The sequence below is a fragment of the Schistocerca nitens genome, chromosome 9 (genome assembly GCF_023898315.1).
Source record: "Schistocerca nitens isolate TAMUIC-IGC-003100 chromosome 9, iqSchNite1.1, whole genome shotgun sequence".
Lineage (NCBI taxonomy): Eukaryota > Metazoa > Arthropoda > Insecta > Orthoptera > Acrididae > Schistocerca > Schistocerca nitens.
The window spans coordinates 449,011,335-449,029,128 of NC_064622.1; the positions used below are offsets into that span (position 1 = coordinate 449,011,335).

At 44.6% G+C, this 17,794-nt stretch overlaps 1 protein-coding gene across 1 annotated transcript in view; it reads right to left on the reverse strand.

Moving 5' to 3' along the window:
* Positions 1-17,571, reverse strand: part of LOC126204313 (protein takeout-like) — a 61,914-nt gene extending 44,343 nt beyond the window's left edge. Inside the window, exon 1 of the mRNA XM_049938698.1 lies at positions 17,343-17,571. Within this exon, the coding sequence (XP_049794655.1) occupies positions 17,343-17,571 (229 nt within the window). The remainder of the gene's footprint in view (positions 1-17,342) is intronic.
* Between the last annotated feature and the right edge of the window lie 223 nt (positions 17,572-17,794).

Below are 17,794 nucleotides of genomic sequence, written 5' to 3' on the forward strand. Positions count from 1 at the left end.
ACAGCACATCATAGCCATACTCAACACTGAACAATGTCCTTTTGCTGTCTGTTGTTAAAGAGGTGAACCGATTTTGAGCTATTCCCCATATTCCATAATGGTCCATCGCCGATATATTAAAAATCGAGAGCTGGAGAGGTAAGCATATGTTGAGCACTGCCTTACAAACAACCACAAAATATTATTTGATGAAACAAAGGTTTTGTCCAGGCTCCAGCGTACTTGGATTTTGTAATTAAAGAGGTTGTGGAAATTAGAATTAGTGAGGACAACTTCAACCGCGACAGCGGATATAATCTCAACGGTGCGTGGAAGCGGCCTCTCGATGCAGAGAGGAACCAGAGATATTCATCTCAATGTTTACCCTACGACGGGAGCGGTGGTGCCACCAGCGCTGACGTCGTCACCATCTGTTACCGCATTACCTGATTTCTGACCAATCAGACGACGTTTGTGGGCTGTATCAGGCTGCCACAGCAACCATCTGTTACCGCATTACCTGATTTCTGACCAATCAGACGACGTCTGTGGGCTGTATAAGGCTGCCACAGCAACCGTTTCCTGACGAAGACGATGAGGGTGATTCTCAAAAATTCAAGGTTTTACTCTGAATTCTTACTGTTCGAGAGCTTGCGATCTCGTTCAAGTGTGACTAACAGACGAAGTAAAGGGATTTCAGGATGGCGTTGCTAGTATCGTAACATGCCTGTGTAGCCCAGACGGAATTATGTTATGTACTGAACTTAAGACCAGCTATTGAAAGAGTAGCAGCATTGTACCTGCCCCGGTAGGCGCGCACGTGAAAACACACGCTTCCAGACTGGTGGAAACGCGCCAGCCCCGGTTCGAATCCGACAAGCGGGTTAACGACGAGAGCCGGTGATTCGGCATGTCTGGATGTGATTTTTAGGCGGTTTCCTACACCTCACGTTTTGAATACCGGTCTGATACCGACGTTTCCCCTTACACTGAAGTGACAAAAGTCATGGGATACGTCCTAATATCGTGTCGGACGTCATTTTTCCCTGCATAATGCAGCAACTCTATGTGGCATAGACTCAACGAGTTGTCTGAAATCCCCTGCAGAAATACTGAGCCGTCCATAATTGTCAAAGTGTTTCTCGTGCAGGATTTTGCGCACGAGCTGACCTCTCGATCATGTCCCCCAAAAGTTCATTGGGATTGTTGTCGGCCGATTGAGTGGCCAAATCATTCTCTTGTGCCGTCCAGAGTGTTCTTCAAACCAATCACGAACAATTGTGACCTGGTGACACGACATCGTTGTTTGCGAACATGAAGTCCATGAATGGCTGCAAATGAATCATATCCAGTTAATGATCGGTTCAATTGGACCAGGCAGAACATTCCATGCAAACACTGTCCACATCATTATGGAGCCACCACCAGCTTAAACAGTGCTCTGTTGACAACTCGAGTTCACGGCTTCGTGGCGTTTGCGCCACACTCGAACCCTACCATCAGCTCTTACCAACTAAAATCCTCTCTCATCTGACCAGGCCACAGTTTTCCAGTCGTCTGGGGTCCAACCGATATGGTCACGAGCCCAGGAGAGCTGTTGCAGCCGATGTCGTGCTGTTAGCAAAGAAACTCGCGTCGGTCATCTGCTGCCACACTCCATTGATGCCAAATTTCGACGCGCCGTCCTAACGCAGAGTTGCTTTCCTATTGGCAGTGACAACTCTACGTAAACGCCGCTGCTCGTTAACTGACAGCCGTCCGTGATTACGTTGTCCTTGATGAAAGATAATGCCTGGAATTTTATTATTCTCGGCACATTGTGGACACTGTGGACCCAGGTATATTGAATTCCCTGACGATTTTTGGAATGGAATGTCGTATGCGTCTAACTCCAACTACCATTCCAAGTCTGTTGACTCCCGTCGTGCGGTCACAATCACGTCGGAAATCTTTTCGTGTGAAAAGAATGCAGACAGTTCAGCGAATGCACTGCCGTTTTATTTCTTGTGTACGTGATACAAGCAACATCTGTAAACCAACTTATGGTATGCCATGACTTTTGTTACCTTGATGAGATATACACTCCTGGAAATTGAAATAAGAACACCGTGAATTCATTGTCCCAGGAAGGGGAAACTTTATTGACACATTCCTGGGGTCAGATACATCACATGATCACACTGACAGAACCGCAGGCACATAGACACAGGCAACAGAGCATGCACAATGTCGGCACTAGTACAGTGTATATCCACCTTTCGCAGCAATGCACGCTGCTATTCTCCCATGGAGACGATCGTAGAGATGCTGGATGTAGTCCTGTGGAACGGCTTGCCATGCCATTTCCACCTGGCGCCTCAGTTGGACCAGCGTTCGTGCTGGACGTGCAGACCGCGTGAGACGACGCTTCATCCAGTCGCAAACATGCTCAATGGGGGACAGATCCGGAGATCTTGCTGGCCAGGGTAGTTGACTTACACCTTCTAGAGCACGTTGGGTGGCACGCGATACATGCGGACGTGCATTGTCCTGTTGGAACAGCAAGTTCCCTTGCCGGTCTAGGAATGGTAGAACGATGGGTTCGATGACGGTTTGGATGTACCGTGCACTATTCAGTGTCCCCTCGACGATCACCAGTGGTGTACGGCCAGTGTAGGAGATCGCTCCCCACACCATGATGCCGGGTGTTGGCCCTGTGTGCCTCGGTCGTATGCAGTCCTGATTGTGGCGCTCACCTGCACGGCGCCAAACACGCATACGACCATCATTGGCACCAAGGCAGAAGCGACTCTCATCACTGAAGACGACACGTCTCCATTCGTCCCTCCATTCACGCCTGTCGCGACACCACTGGAGGCGGGCTGCACGATGTTGGGGCGTGAGCGGAAGACGGCCTAACGGTGTGCGGGACCGTAGCCCAGCTTCATGGAGACGGTTGCGAATGGTCCTCGCCGATACCCCAGGAGCAACAGTGTCCCTAATTTGCTGGGAAGTGGCGGTGCGGTCCCCTACGGCACTGCGTAGGATCCTACGGTCTTGGCGTGCATCCGTGCGTCGCTGCGGTCCGGTCCCAGGTCGACGGGCACGTGCACCTTCCGCCGACCACTGGCGACAACATCGATGTACTGTGGAGACCTCACGCCCCACGTGTTGAGCAATTCGGCGGTACGTCCACCCGGCCTCCCGCATGCCCACTATACGCCCTCGCTCAAAGTCCGTCAACTGCACATACGGTTCACGTCCACGCTGTCGCGGCATGCTACCAGTGTTAAAGACTGCGATGGAGCTCCGTATGCCACGGCAAACTGGCTGACACTGACGGCGGCGGTGCACAAATGCTGCGCAGCTAGCGCCATTCGACGGCCAACACCGCGGTTCCTGGTGTGTCCGCTGTGCCGTGCGTGTGATCATTGCTTGTACAGCCCTCTCGCAGTGTCCGGAGCAAGTATGGTGGGTCTGACACACCGGTGTCAATGTGTTCTTTTTTCCATTTCCAGGAGTGTACGTTGCGCAGACATTTAGAAAACTTCCTCAAATTTTGACACAGAATTTACTCTTAACACAGACAGATGCGGTTCACTAATGTCATCCTAGGAGGGGGTGAATTGGGCCTTAGATGTTTATTCTCCTTAAATCCTCTGTTAACAGCAGACAGATTCTTCTCTCTCTCTGTTTCTCTTCGTGGCGTTGTTCCAGAAGAAGCCAGTTGAGTAAATTTATGACACCAGCAGCTGTGGCAAATATCTATTACCTAAATCGCATATCTCGTGATCTCGCGTAGTGACGATGACAACAAAAAAAGAGAGATTAAAGAACTAATGGAAACCTAAGGACAGCGTTTTTTGTCCCTAGCTGACACGCGAATCCAGTGGAACGGAGTGCGACTAATGTTGGCATGCGCCGTGTATTAATCAGACATGACGATTAGCTGTAAAAAACATGTTGCATCACAGATGGCGTAATCTCCTCCTTCTGTCGTTAATATGTAACTAGATAAACTGGCTTTTTGCAGGTTTTGAACGACATGTTTCTGCCAGGTACTTTGCCTCTTATTCTCTAGTGAAATTTTCCTTCTGGTAACAAGCTATTGCACAATATATACTGCTCACTTCCCGCAGAACTGGTTGAGCAGGCTGCTGTCGGCGACAGGGGGGACTCTTCCGTGGCGACTGGAGAAAACGAAAGCGACGTAGCAAAGCTAATAGCCGGGTACACATCAGCAGGTTGCGAAGCTGCTGTTGGAGAGTGCCTCAGGGCCTTCATCCACACTTTTACTGAATTACCACAAGGCTCCAAGTTGGATTCGGTAATATTCCCATTGTACGCAAAAAAACCTACATCGTACACCGGTAAAACAGCAGTAATATTTGTTATCTATGCGAAAGTCAAAAACAAGTACACCAAAAAAGTTTTAAGGAAACAGAGATAGCTAATTACGTATCCAATGAGAAAATATAATTGCCCTGAACACTTAATGCAACACATTTTTTTTCTGATACCAGTTTAGTTTTATTCAGGATTCCAGTACACCATATTATTCCCACTTTTTTTGCTATAAATCCCAAAGTTCAACATCATCTCCGTTCAGTGCAACGGTCTTACCCATCTTACCGGGAGTGCCTGTATTCCCGCATTGTATCAATCTACTAGTCGACGTCGGACCCAAAATCTTGTTGCATCAATGAATGATCTCCCACGTTCCACACACCGCTTACCGCGGAATGCATCCCTCATTGGGCCAAACGGATGGAAGTCGGGAGGGACGACATCCGGGCTGTAGGGTGGATGAGGAAGAAGAGTCCAATGAGGTTTTGTGAGCTCCTCCAGGACGTCCAGAATAGAGTGAGGCCTTCTGTTGTCATGGAGAAGGAATAGTTCGCTAACATTTTTGTGGAATCGTTTCTTCAGTTTCCTGAGGATAGCACGATACACTTTACAGTTGATCGTTGCACCATGAGGGACGACGTCAAATATAATAATCCTTCCAGAGTCCCAGAAGACAGTCGTCATGACTTTATCAGCTGAGTGTGTAGCTTTCAATTTTTTCTTCAGAGGAGAAATGGTGTGGCCCCACTACATGGATTGCCGTTTTGTTTCCAGTTCGAAGTGATGAATCCATGTTTTTTTCGCCCGTGACAATGTTCGACAAAAAATTGTCACAATGAGACCCGTAACGTGCGAGTAACACCGCATGGATGGTCCTTCGTTGCTCTTTACGGCCTTGTGTTAGGTGGCGAGGAATCCAGGGAGCACATATCGTTGAGTATCCCAATTGGTCGACGAGTCAACACTACCAACAGAGACGTCCGATCGTGCTGCGGCCTGCCGGCAGTCTGGAGATGGGACAGGTTTGCGCGACCTTGTTGAGATGACAGACGCCTCGCCCAACGACTCACCGCGTTTTTGTTCACAGACGTTCCCCAAGCGCCAATGAATATCCTCGGTGCTCTGGCTGTTCGCCAAAAGAAGCTCAATCACAGCTCTCTGCTTGGAACACTCTTCCGCTTCAGACGCCATTCTAAAGGCTACGTATAGCCTCGACATCTACCAGCACTTCATGAAACTATGGCGAGAATATTCCATGATATCGCACAACAAATTCCGCATTTTTTCAACCGAAACTGACTAAGAAAAAAAAGCATTACTTTTTGAATGCCTCTAATACTGTATTTCATTTGGTAATGAAAATTTTATATTCCAAATTGATGACTATTCGGAATCAAAAAACTGAATAAAGAAAATATGTTTTAATATTTGCACCCATTGTTGCTCAACTGGTACTCCAGCGATGTTTATTATGTAGCTAAAAATTAATACTGCCCGTCTTTCGCAGCTTAATTTTTGTTATGAGCCGGCCGGAGTGGCCGAGCGGTTCTAGGCGCTACAGTCTGGAGCCGCGCGACCGCTACGGTCACAGGTTCGAATCCTGCCTCGGGCATGGACGTGTGTGATGTCCTTAGGTTAGTTAGGTTTAAGTAGTTCTAAGTTCTAGGGAACTGATGACCTCAGAAGTTAAGTCCCATAGTGCTCAGAGCCTTTTTTTTTGTTATGATTTTTACCAAATCTGACGTAATCGTGTAAGACATCTTTAGCAGCTCTATAAAAAGGATAGCAGAAAATTGTTGAAATATAAATATTTTGTGGTCAGATATGTACTGTTTCCTGACAGCACATTTCAATGTTCTACCCTTTCCTTCCAACCGATCTTCCAAGTCCTTTGCCGTCTCTGGCCGAATAAACATGCCATCAGCAAGCCCTGACCTGCCAAATTTGTCTTTGGTTTCATTTTTGTTTGCTCAATGTAGAAATCAAATAACATGAGGGATAGGCATTAACCCCGTCTCAATCGGTAATCAACTACTTCTCGTTTCTCTACAAGTTTTAGGTAATCTTCCGCTCCCTGTATTTAATCCTTGCTACCACCAGGACTTCCGAGAGCGTATTCAGGTAAATGTAGTTGTCCCTTCTTCAGTCTACCTTCTTTGTAGGGTCAGTATTGCCTCACATGTTCTCATGTAAAGAACAGAAGTATATTACGTTATTTTTCTTGACCTATCATATACTGACGCAAAAAAATCGCAGCAACAAAAAATTAATGTAGAGTAATGAAATTTCGCCAATACGTTTGTCTAGGTAACATAATTGAGTGATTAACATTACAAGAAAACAGGTTGATGTAAGTGTCTGACAGGCCATTGCGAATGTGAAATTTGGTACCTTAATAACCCTGTAACCGCCAGAATACTGACTGCAAGCGTGCAGACGTGCATGCATTGTGTTGTACAGGTGCCGCTTGTTAGTTTGTGGGATGGACTTTGATGCCTGTTGCACTTAGTCGGCCACTGCTGGATGTAGACCGATGCATAGTCCGATGACGTGCCAGAGGTGTTGGAGACAGATCTGGTGATCGAGCAGACCGAGGTAACGTATCGACACTCTCTAGAGAATAACAGCGCTATGTGGGCGAGCGTTAACCTGTTGGAAAACACTCCCTGGAATGCTGTTCTTGAATGGCAGCACAACAGGTCGAATCACCACACTGACGTACGGATTTGCAATCAGAGTGCGTCGGATAGCCACGAGAGTGCTCCTGCCGTCATACGAAATCGCACCCCTGACTGTAACTCCAGGTGTAGGTCCAGTGTGTCTAGCATGCAGACAGGTTGGTTGCACGCCCTCAACCGGCCTCCTAACCAATACACGGTCATCACTGGCACCGAAAGTGAACCAGATTTCATCAAAAAACACAAGAAACGTCCACCCTGCCTTTCAATGAGCTCTCGCTTGTCACCACCGAAGTCGCAAAAGACGGTACTTTGGGCTCACTGAAATGAAGTGGCGACTGGCTCGGAGCTCTCCTTGAAGTAACCGATTTGTCACAGTCCGCTGTGTCACTGTGGAGCCAATTACCGCTCAAGTTGCTACTACAGTTGCAGTACGATGCGCCAGGGCCATACACCGAACGCGATGTTGTTTGCTCTCTGTTGTTGTTGTTGTGGTCTTCAGTCCTGAGACTGATTTGATGCAGCTCTCCATGCTACTCTATCCCGTGCAAGCTTCTTCATCTCCCAGTACCTACTGCAGCCTACATCCTTCTGAATCTGCTTAATGTATTCATCTCTTGGTCTCTCTCTACGATTTTTACCCTCGACGCTGCCCTCCAATACTAAATTCGTGATCCCTCGATGTCTCAGCACATGTCCTACCAAACGATCCCTTCTTCTAGTCAAGTTGTGCCACAAACTTCTCTTCTCCCAAATTCTATTCAATACCTCCTCATTAGTTATTTGATGTACCCAGCTAATCTTCAGCATTCTTCTGTAGCACAACATTTCGAAAGCTTCTATTCTCTTCTTGTCTAAGCTATTTATCGTCCAGGTTTCACTTCCATACATGGCTACAGTCCATACAAATACTTTCATAAACGACTTTCTGACATTTAAATCTATACTCGATGTTAACAAATTTCTCTTCTTCAGAAACGCTTTCCTTGCCATTGCCAGTCTACATTTTACATCCTCTCTACTTCGACCATCATCAGCTATTTTACTCCCCAAACAGTAAAACTCCTTTACTACTTTAAGAGTCTCATTTCCTAATCTAATTCCCTCAGCATCACCCGACTTAATTCGACTACATTCCATTACCCTCGTTTTGCTTTTGTTGATGTTCATCTTTTATCCTCCTTTCAAGACACTGTCCATACCGTTCAGTTGCTCTTCCCGGTCGTTTGCTGTCTCTGACAGAATTACAATGTCATCGGCAAACCTCAAAGTTTTTATTTCTTCTCCATGGATATTAATACCTACTCCGAATTTTTCTTTTGTTTCCTTTACCGCTTGCTCAATATACAGATTGAATAACATCGGTGAGAGGCTACAACCCTGTCTCACTCGCTTCTAAACCACTGCTTCCCTTTCATACCTCTCGACTCTTATAACTGCCATCTGGTTTCTGTACAAATTGTAAATAGCCTTTCGCTCCCTGTATTTTACCCCTGCCACCTTCAGAATTTGAAAGAGAGTTTTCCAGTCAACATTGTCAAAAGCTTTCTCTAAGTCTACAAATGCTAGAAACGTAGGTTTGCCTTTCCTTAATCTTTCTTCTAAGATAAGTCGTCGCGCCACGTATTCGGTCTTCGTGCGACCGTACATTCTCCTGACCACCGCTGCAAGCAGTCATGTGCACTGGCTAAATTCCTGCTTTCTGGAATATCGCAGAAGGATCATCCAGTTTCTCGCAGCCCCATTACGCGAACTCGTTCAAACTCAGTGAGGTGATGATAATGGTGTCCTTGTCGGCTTCAAGCCTTTCTCGACTAATATCAACTCACCACTCTCAAAGGTAACTAACGCTCAGGATCGTTACAGCGTGCATTTGAAGCAAGCCAGATTTGCTTTCTCGTATTTTGCTGCTAGCTGCACTTATAAGACTGGCTCGTAATCTGAAGAGACATCATCTTTCAAATGTAGGTACTACCTGCTAAGTTTTGTTCATGTCGCTCAACTCCTTCTTGGTGGCACGGTTTTTTCGCCAGTATGTCTTGGCATATTTATGCCGTCATCAATTGATGGAATTTTATTATATTTTTAGAAGTGGTGTCCCTCAGCTCGTACCATCAAGTACTCGAGGAAAGGGGGGGGGGGACGATGACAACATAAACTGAAATTTCTGTTTGGTAGTTTTTGATATGGCGATACATTATCTGGAGCCGCTGATACGTGCTATCTGGGGAAGCGCAATATGGTAACACCGCAGAGAAGCGTAACGAACGTATAATAACTATCGCCGGACCTACGGAGAACAGGTTCTCTGCACCAGCAGTCTGTTAAGCTCTTGAAGGCTGAAATTTTTAATGCCAAGAATAACAGAATGTAAAGGTGAAATGATACCGACGGCCAAGTGCCTAGGGTGTAGCGTAACTGTAAACTGGGTACCAGTGTTTGTATTAATTTATCTCTTATTGAAATAGTAATTCGAATGACTCCTGTTTTAATTTCTGTCTGAGTAACATCTGTCGGAGATACAAGAAAGAAAACACGCGTAGTGGACAAAATGAGGAATACTACTGAATCATAATGATGATAATTAAAATTCTGCACGTTAAGATAATTATTTTGAAAATAAATCAGTAATTTTGTACGCCTCGTATAACAACATATCAATATTTTTTCTTGGTTTTATTTTTTTTATTTATTTTTTTTTAATATAAAGAACTAATTGTGCCTTGTGTCATTCATGATGAAGATAAGTGTCTTATATGTAAAACATGAATCCATACTGTTTTAAATTTAGAAGAGTAAGTCGAACTTAATACATCTTTGTGAAGCAATCTCTATAATTTGTTACTTCTTTCTTTACTTCCTCCGTTACATTTATTTATTAATATGTATCATTGTAAGCTCATATAAGAGAGAATAACTACTTATCTTTGTCAGGCATTGGCTCATATCTCGTTATTTATTGCCACTAATCTCTTTAATATCTTATTAACAGGTTCCCAAGTGGAAATGTGGCTGGGTCGTGTTGTATGAAAGGAAATAATCGGCTTGGGCGATACCTGTTTAGCCGCCATCGCGGCCATCTCGCCGAGATAACTGCGAATTGTAGTAACTGCTTAGAACCTGCATATAATCTAATTGAAAAGTCCGATTGCCCAGTGCGAATCAAACTAGCCGACTTAAAATATTCCAATCTTATACTGCCGCGAGAATACGAAGAGAATAATATTTTGGGTCTCAAAAAATATCAGTCGCTAGACTTTTCGTCAACTTAACTCGCTCGGTCCTAAATATGGAGTGTTAGAGATCTGTCTAATGATGTTTTTTTTTATTTTCCACAATTAAGAAAACAGGTTGACTTTATCTTCAGAATCTTAAGAAATATAGGAGGAGGAGAATGGTAGTGTTTAATACCCCGTTGACAACGAGGTTATTAGAGACGGAGCACAACCTCGGATAAGGGAAGGATTGAAATGGAAATCGGCTGTGCCCTTTCGAAGAAACCATCCCGGTATTTGCCTAAAGCGATTTATGGAAATCACGGTGTTGTAACTGCGACCGGGACGGTCGCGGGATAGCACTGACGGCAAGCGGTACCAGACACGGAAAACCTAAATCAAGATGGAAGGACGTTGGTTTAAACCGCCGTCCTCCCGAATGCGAGTCAAATGTGCTAACTGTGTGTGTGTGTGTGTGTGTGTGTGTGTGTGCGCGTGCGTGTGTGTGTGTGTGTGTGTGTGTGCGCTTGGAAGTAGTAATTACTGAGTTTTTGTAAAAACGAAGTCCAGTGAAGGAAAGCAGTTCGCTGAAGCGGTTCGAAATTCCTCTTTCTAGCTTCTTTTTTATGTGGCAGGTGTTTGGCTTTGTGGAACGAGTTGCAGTTGTATCCATCACACTCCACGTGCCTCGTCGGACTCACGACGAACAGTAGAATATTTCAATTTGGCTGAAGTATACTGAAATACTGCATTTACTAACATAAATAACACAAACTTTTTCATTACTTTTTTTTTAAAATGGAACTACAGCGCTTAGCTGGTGTAGCTACAATAGTACGCTATACTAATTCATGTGAACTAAATCCATGGGCGAAATGTCAACAGCCACATTATACTATCATCTATATTTCCACCTAAATCTTTACACTGGAAACTACTGTGAAGAGCATGGCATAGTGCACTTAGCATGGTACCATGTATAAGGGATTCGTCCAGTTCCATTCACGTATACAGCGGCAGACGAATTACTGTTTAAACTCCTTTGCAAGTGCTGTAATTAGTCTGACCCAGTCTTTGTGGCTCCTTCTCTAATGACATGCAGGGGGCGGTAGAATTTTCCTGGATTACTCACTTTATACTCGCTCTTGAAACTTTGTAAGCAGACTTTTGCGTGATAGTTGGACGATTATCTGCACGCGTCTGCCGGTTCAAGTTTCACAATAATCCCGTGACGCTGTCCAGCGGGCAAAACAACCTTGTAAGCAATTTGTTCTGCTATTCTTTGTATGCATTCAAGATTCGTTGTTACTGTAGTCCTATTTTGTACGGGTTCCACAAAATCGATTGATCTTCTAGAATGGATCACACAAGTGTTTTCAAAGGAATCTCATTCGTAGACTGACTGCCTTTTCCGAATATCCTTCCAGTAATCTGCCACCAGTTTCACCTACAACTTAGCCTATGTAGTCATTCCATTTCATATCCCTATACATTGTTCCACTCGGGTATTCATAGGCACTGACAGTTGATTAGTTGATATTATTGTCGTCTGTATAACTAAACGATTTAAAAGGTCATCCGGTTCCAGTTATAGTATGCCAGTCTGTCGGATTCCAGAGGCAAATGAAATCTGATTTTAATATTTCGTACCGATACGCACGCGACAGCATGAGCTACTTCATCTTTTCAAAACGTCGTGCGTAAGAACCTGTTCCTTCCGGGGTTCATACCTCGGTTCTATTGATGACAGGGAATATTTATATACCCATCAAGAGGATCGTCTTAATGTAACTATTCTACAGTACATGGTCAACAGATGAATATTCCATACTTTCTCCAAATGGAGCAAATCGGTTGACCCTTTCTGCATTGGATGTGATGCACGGCAAGCCTTGAGGGGCTTATGGAGGCACCGTTACTTCATGGGCGATTTATTAGGAAACCCCAAAGAATGGTTTTTTACTATTTTTTCGTACCAAAACGGAACCACGGATTCAAAAAAGGCTCTGCCCAGCAAATGACTGAAATTACAACGATATGTTCGTAAGATCCACATCTCGGAAGAACTTGAAAATTTTGTGTTATTTATGTTAGTAATTGCAGTATTGCAGGACATTTCAGACATCCGTTTCCGAGGTAGAGAGTTTCAAAGTTATCCTACTTCTACACGTAAAAGGTGCACGGAAAATTAGAAATTATAAATTAGAATTATATTAATACCTTCAGCTGCTGACGGACGTTGATATATATCAACGGGGACAGCTGAAAATGTTTGCTCCGACTGAGACCCGAACCCGGGATCTCCTGCTTACATGGTAGACGCTCTATCCATCTGAGTCACCGAGAGCACAGAGGATGCTGTGACTGCAGGGACTATTTCGCGCACGCCTCCCGCGAGACCCACATTCTCACCTACACACTACATCCCTAGTGTCCCATCCCAACACACTCATTACTCATGGAAGACATTCTTACCAAGTCCAGTAAGAGTTCGGGTAAATACGCGTGCATCCGCACAGATTAAGAAGGTCTTGGCCGGTATTGCCAGAACTATATACTAATATGGATATGGTGTCTGTCCATATAAGTATATAATCCGGTATGAGGAGAAACCTAAATAATAAATAATCACAGTAAAATTCTGAAGTTTTGACGGTGTATTCTCTAGGCATGTATCTAGAAGTGCCATTTTCGCATTTTCAAAAATCTTTATTAATTCATGGTCCGTTCCTTAAAAACCCACGGAAAAGCGTTATTTTTACTATTTTTTATACCAAAACCGAGCTGCGGATTCTAGTACCGGTATGCACAGCTAATGGCTGAAATTTTTAGGATATATATTGGTAGGATCCCGATCTGGAACACCCTTGCAAATTTTCTTGTTATTTTCAACTGTTACAGAGATACAGAGGTTCAAAGTTACCTTACCTGAACACGTTAAACAAGCACGTAAAAGCCGATGCGAGGCGAAACCGTGACATAGCTCGGAGAAATACTCTGTAAACTGTCTCTATTATCATCAGAAGGGTTCTGGGAACTCCATAATGTAGTATTGAAGCACATGCAAAATATTTGTGCACGGGAAGTCGGATACGAGATGTAAAACTGGTTTTTCGTTATTTAATTAAACCATTAAAATTTTACTGTCCCATAAATTTCTTTTAGTTTGAGTGACATGCCCTGCTGTAACAGGGAAAAGAGGGGAACCAACGGGAAAATGCAGCTCAGAAAGAAGCGAAAGAGGCAATGGTAGTGTGAGAGAAAGAGAGGGACACAGTGGCAGTGGAGCATAGTAGACAGTGATAGAACAGTGCTAGGAAAAGAGTGAAGGGGCAGTGCCTGAGGGGAAGGAATAAAGAAAAGGAGAAAGTGGGCGAGAGTCAGGGACAATAAGAGATATAGTGTATAACAAAAACAAGGAAGAGAGAAATAATGACAGGAGGGAGCAGCAGTGGACAAGAATGATAGACATAGTAGCAGTACGACAGAGCTACAGGGAGACGGTGGCAGGAGGCGGTGGAGTTAGGAAAGAACGAAGCAGACCGTGGCTGTGAAGCGTGAGACACAATTGGAGAGACACAAGAGCTAATGACCGTGAGTTGGGCTAAATGAGTGAGAGAAATGAAGAAGTGGGAATATTAGGGTATGAGCGACATACAGCAATGAATTAGTGGATGTGAGCGAGTTACAAGTAGGGGAACTTGTGGGAGTGAGTTTCATTTTAAAAAGTGCGCGAATATGTTCGATTTTTGGAGAATTTTTGAAGGTGCTAGGGAAGCTAGAAAGAGGCAGCTGGTATCCCACTTTACAGTCAGTCTTTCAAACAGAAGCAGGAGCATATTCCACCTGCAATTATTGATCTAATTTAAAAACTTATAATGCCGCTACAATCTGCTCATTAGGGGGTATAGTTTTAAGTTAAAAGTTTAACTACGCAAGTCAATTATTGTGTATACGTCATCAGGCAGTGTTAATACATGTACCGCCAACTACAAAGATTATATTTATCCAATATTTGAGAATGAGAGTACTTAGCGACTTCGAACACACTATACAAATAATATCTAAATTTTTCGGAACTTTTTCGCTAACATTCTCCTTCCCCCTCTCCCCCAAAAAACAATGAAAATAAAAACAAAATATTGTTTAGTAAATTTTCGCTATTCATGCAGAAAACTTGAACATCAGACAACTCTTTTTAAATTGTTTCTTCTTTACTACCAGCCCGATCCCCAACACATTTTGCGGACAACCGTATCATTCTATACCACTGAATCTACCTGTAAAATTACACCATTGTACGACACATGGTTCGGGAGATATGACGTCATAAACATACAAATGCCTGAAAAACTTGCTTTTCTTAAAACAGAGCGCAGATTACCCACACTGTTGTCATCCAGCGTTTGATAATAAGGGGAGTTAGTGACTTTCAACGAACTTTTTTAACACAATTTCTTTTCTAAATTTCTTCATTGATCTACGGGTCAATAATCCTAAACAAATAAAAGTAACACGACTACGGTTTTGCGTCGTTGACCATAAATCTTTTAGATGCTTAACGTCAAATCTGGAGATGAATTCCGCCTTATGCAAGACACTGTTTTAGTTTCATTTTACTCGGGTATGTTTCAACACTTTATGTGCTATCTTCAGTGGGATTCCCCTCTGGGCCTGGGTTCGATTCCCGGCTGGGCCGAGGAATTTTCTCCGCCCAGGGACTGGGTGTTGCGCTGTCATCATCATCCTATCATCCTCATCGGCTGCAGTTCGCCGAATTGGCGTCAAATTGAAAGACCGGCACCCGGCGAACGGTCTGCCCAACGGGGGGCCCTAGCCATACGAATAAATAAAAAAATGGGATTCTTGTTTATTTTCTCTCTCACACGATGCTATTACGTGTATACGACGATAGCTTTAATTCTACTACACTTTCTAGAGCTGCTCGTGGTTTCATGGTTCTTCGTCGTTTTGGCGATGTTTCACTTGCTTGTGTCGTGTTAAAGTACTTATTTGTTTTGCTGCAGCGGTTTCTCGAGCGCGACACACATTTTGAATGGTTTGTCAGTAACAAGAAACGACAGCAGCAAAGAAATGAGTACTTTCAACCCTTCCGCTGCTACAGTAGAGCTCTTAGCGTATTGTGCCCAGGCGGCTTCTGTTTCCGCTGTACTGCTAGCCAAATGCTGATACTGTGCTGAGGGAAGGCGCACCGCCAGGTATGAAATACTTATACGATTTTACGAAAACTATTAGATGCAAAAAATTTATTTCTGCGCAACTTGTAGTTTGATATCTTCACTCGATAAAGGTTTCTCGAGCGCGACACACATTTTGAATGGTTTGTCAGTAACAAGAAACGACAGCAGCAAAGAAATGAGTACTTTCAACCCTTCCGCTGCTACAGTAGAGCTCTTAGCGTATTGTGCCCAGGCGGCTTCTGTTTCCGCTGTACTGCTAGCCAAATGCTGATACTGTGCTGAGGGAAGGCGCACCGCCAGGTATGAAATACTTATACGATTTTACGAAAACTATTAGATGCAAAAAATTTATTTCTGCGCAACTTGTAGTTTGATATCTTCACTCGATAAAGGTTTCTCGAGCGCGACACACATTTTGAATGGTTTGTCAGTAACAAGAAACGACAGCAGCAAAGAAATGAGTACTTTCAACCCTTCCGCTGCTACAGTAGAGCTCTTAGCGTATTGTGCCCAGGCGGCTTCTGTTTCCGCTGTACTGCTAGCCAAATGCTGATACTGTGCTGAGGGAAGGCGCACCGCCAGGTATGAAATACTTATACGATTTTACGAAAACTATTAGATGCAAAAAATTTATTTCTGCGCAACTTGTAGTTTGATATCTTCACTCGATAAAGGACTGAATTTCTTTTCTTTTTCCTTCATGCTTATTTGCACCGTATCAAATCAAGTAAAACACTGCGCAAAATTTTAAAGAGATTGCTGTGGTTTAAACGCTTTGCCTAAACTTTGCGAATGATTAATTTTAGCTCATACATTGCAGTGAATGAAATGTAGATAAGATATTGAAATTTTATTCAAAATTGACCGTGGAATGACGTCTGATTGCACTCTCGAGTTATTGGGTTTTGTATCCCAAGCCCGGTCGTTGGCGGCGCACCCATTCACGTCGTTACGCTTCGCGAATTGTATGGTCGTAACATGAGTTTTCTCTGTTCTTTCAGACATGTCAGCAAGAAGAGACACCACTCATATATATGCTCCGTGAATGCTAATATGATAATTCAAGGTAGAGCAGCGTTCGCCCGACCTCGTACGGGACTTGACGCGATGCGACTAGCAGACGGAGGAAAAAGGGCGAAGGATAGAGTGCGTCAAACGGGAGTAGCATTGAGAGGGGGAGGGGTCGGGAGGCGTGCTCGGGTAGTCCGTGCCGTTGTGTATGGCTATTGTGCCAAGGCGGCGCAAATGGATAACGCATCTGCCTAGTAAGCAGGAGACCCGCGTTCGAATCCCGCCATTAGTACAAATTTTCATCTGTCGACAGTGAATTCATTCATTGCCCAAATGGCACAGAGATCGGAGTTTCTCCTTTCTGAATATATCTCGTGAACGTTTCAAGATATCGAAATGAGGTTTTCTGCAAATGATAGCGCGCAATGAGGCACACAGAGTATGCTATATGTTAAAAACTCGAAGCTTTTGCGTTCACCGAGATATGGAAGTAACTCGTCTGCAGCAGTGATAGGTCAGAGGCTCAGAGGTCCATAGTGCTGTAGGAAAACTCAAGCAGCGTGCATATACACGTCCACGACACTGGTGATTACGGTATTGCTTAGTGGGGCACTTAACATCGTGCTCATCGGCGCCAGTACAAGTTCCCAATCTTTCCATTTCCAGTCTCGCCACGTCTCGAATGATGAGATGATGAGGAAAAGAGAGACAAGCAGTCCCCAGGCGGAGAAAATCCCCGCTACGGCCGGGAATCGAACACAGCACTTGGGAAACGGCATGACAGGATATGTACACAGGCCCACAGCAGCGAAATGGCTAAGGAATTCGGAGTGGCGTGAGCTGTTACTGGTACCTTTAGAAACAATAGAACCAGGAGCACAGATAAAACGTTGTTCCTGACGTGTTTATGTAGAGCCGGCGGCGGTACTCACGCAGGTGCGCGGCCGCGGCCGCGGCCGCCCGCAGTGGGGCGATCAGCAGGGCCGCCCCGCAGACCAGCGTCACTGTGCAGGCGGCAGCCATGTCTGCGTCTGCCGTGCAGCCGCCGCGGCCGCAGTATAACCCAGTGGCCCCCACCCGGCGGCCACGCAGTCGCAACTCGGTTTCGCCGGAAATTTGCCAGTCAGGCCGCAACATGCGCGCCTTTCGACGCTCGTGCATTCCGCACCGACGTTCCTGCTCCCGTGTACTGGGGTTTCCTGTACATCCCTTGTGTATGGCCGTCAAGTTTTAGGTTCCTAGCTTTCCTTTTACTCTTCACTCAAAAATGCATCTATGAAATGGGAAGAAAACAGAAACCACAGGAAAAAAGCGCAATCTGCCACAAGGCAGAACATAAACAAACAAAAGCGATTATCCTTACGAATTGGGGAACTCATCTCGA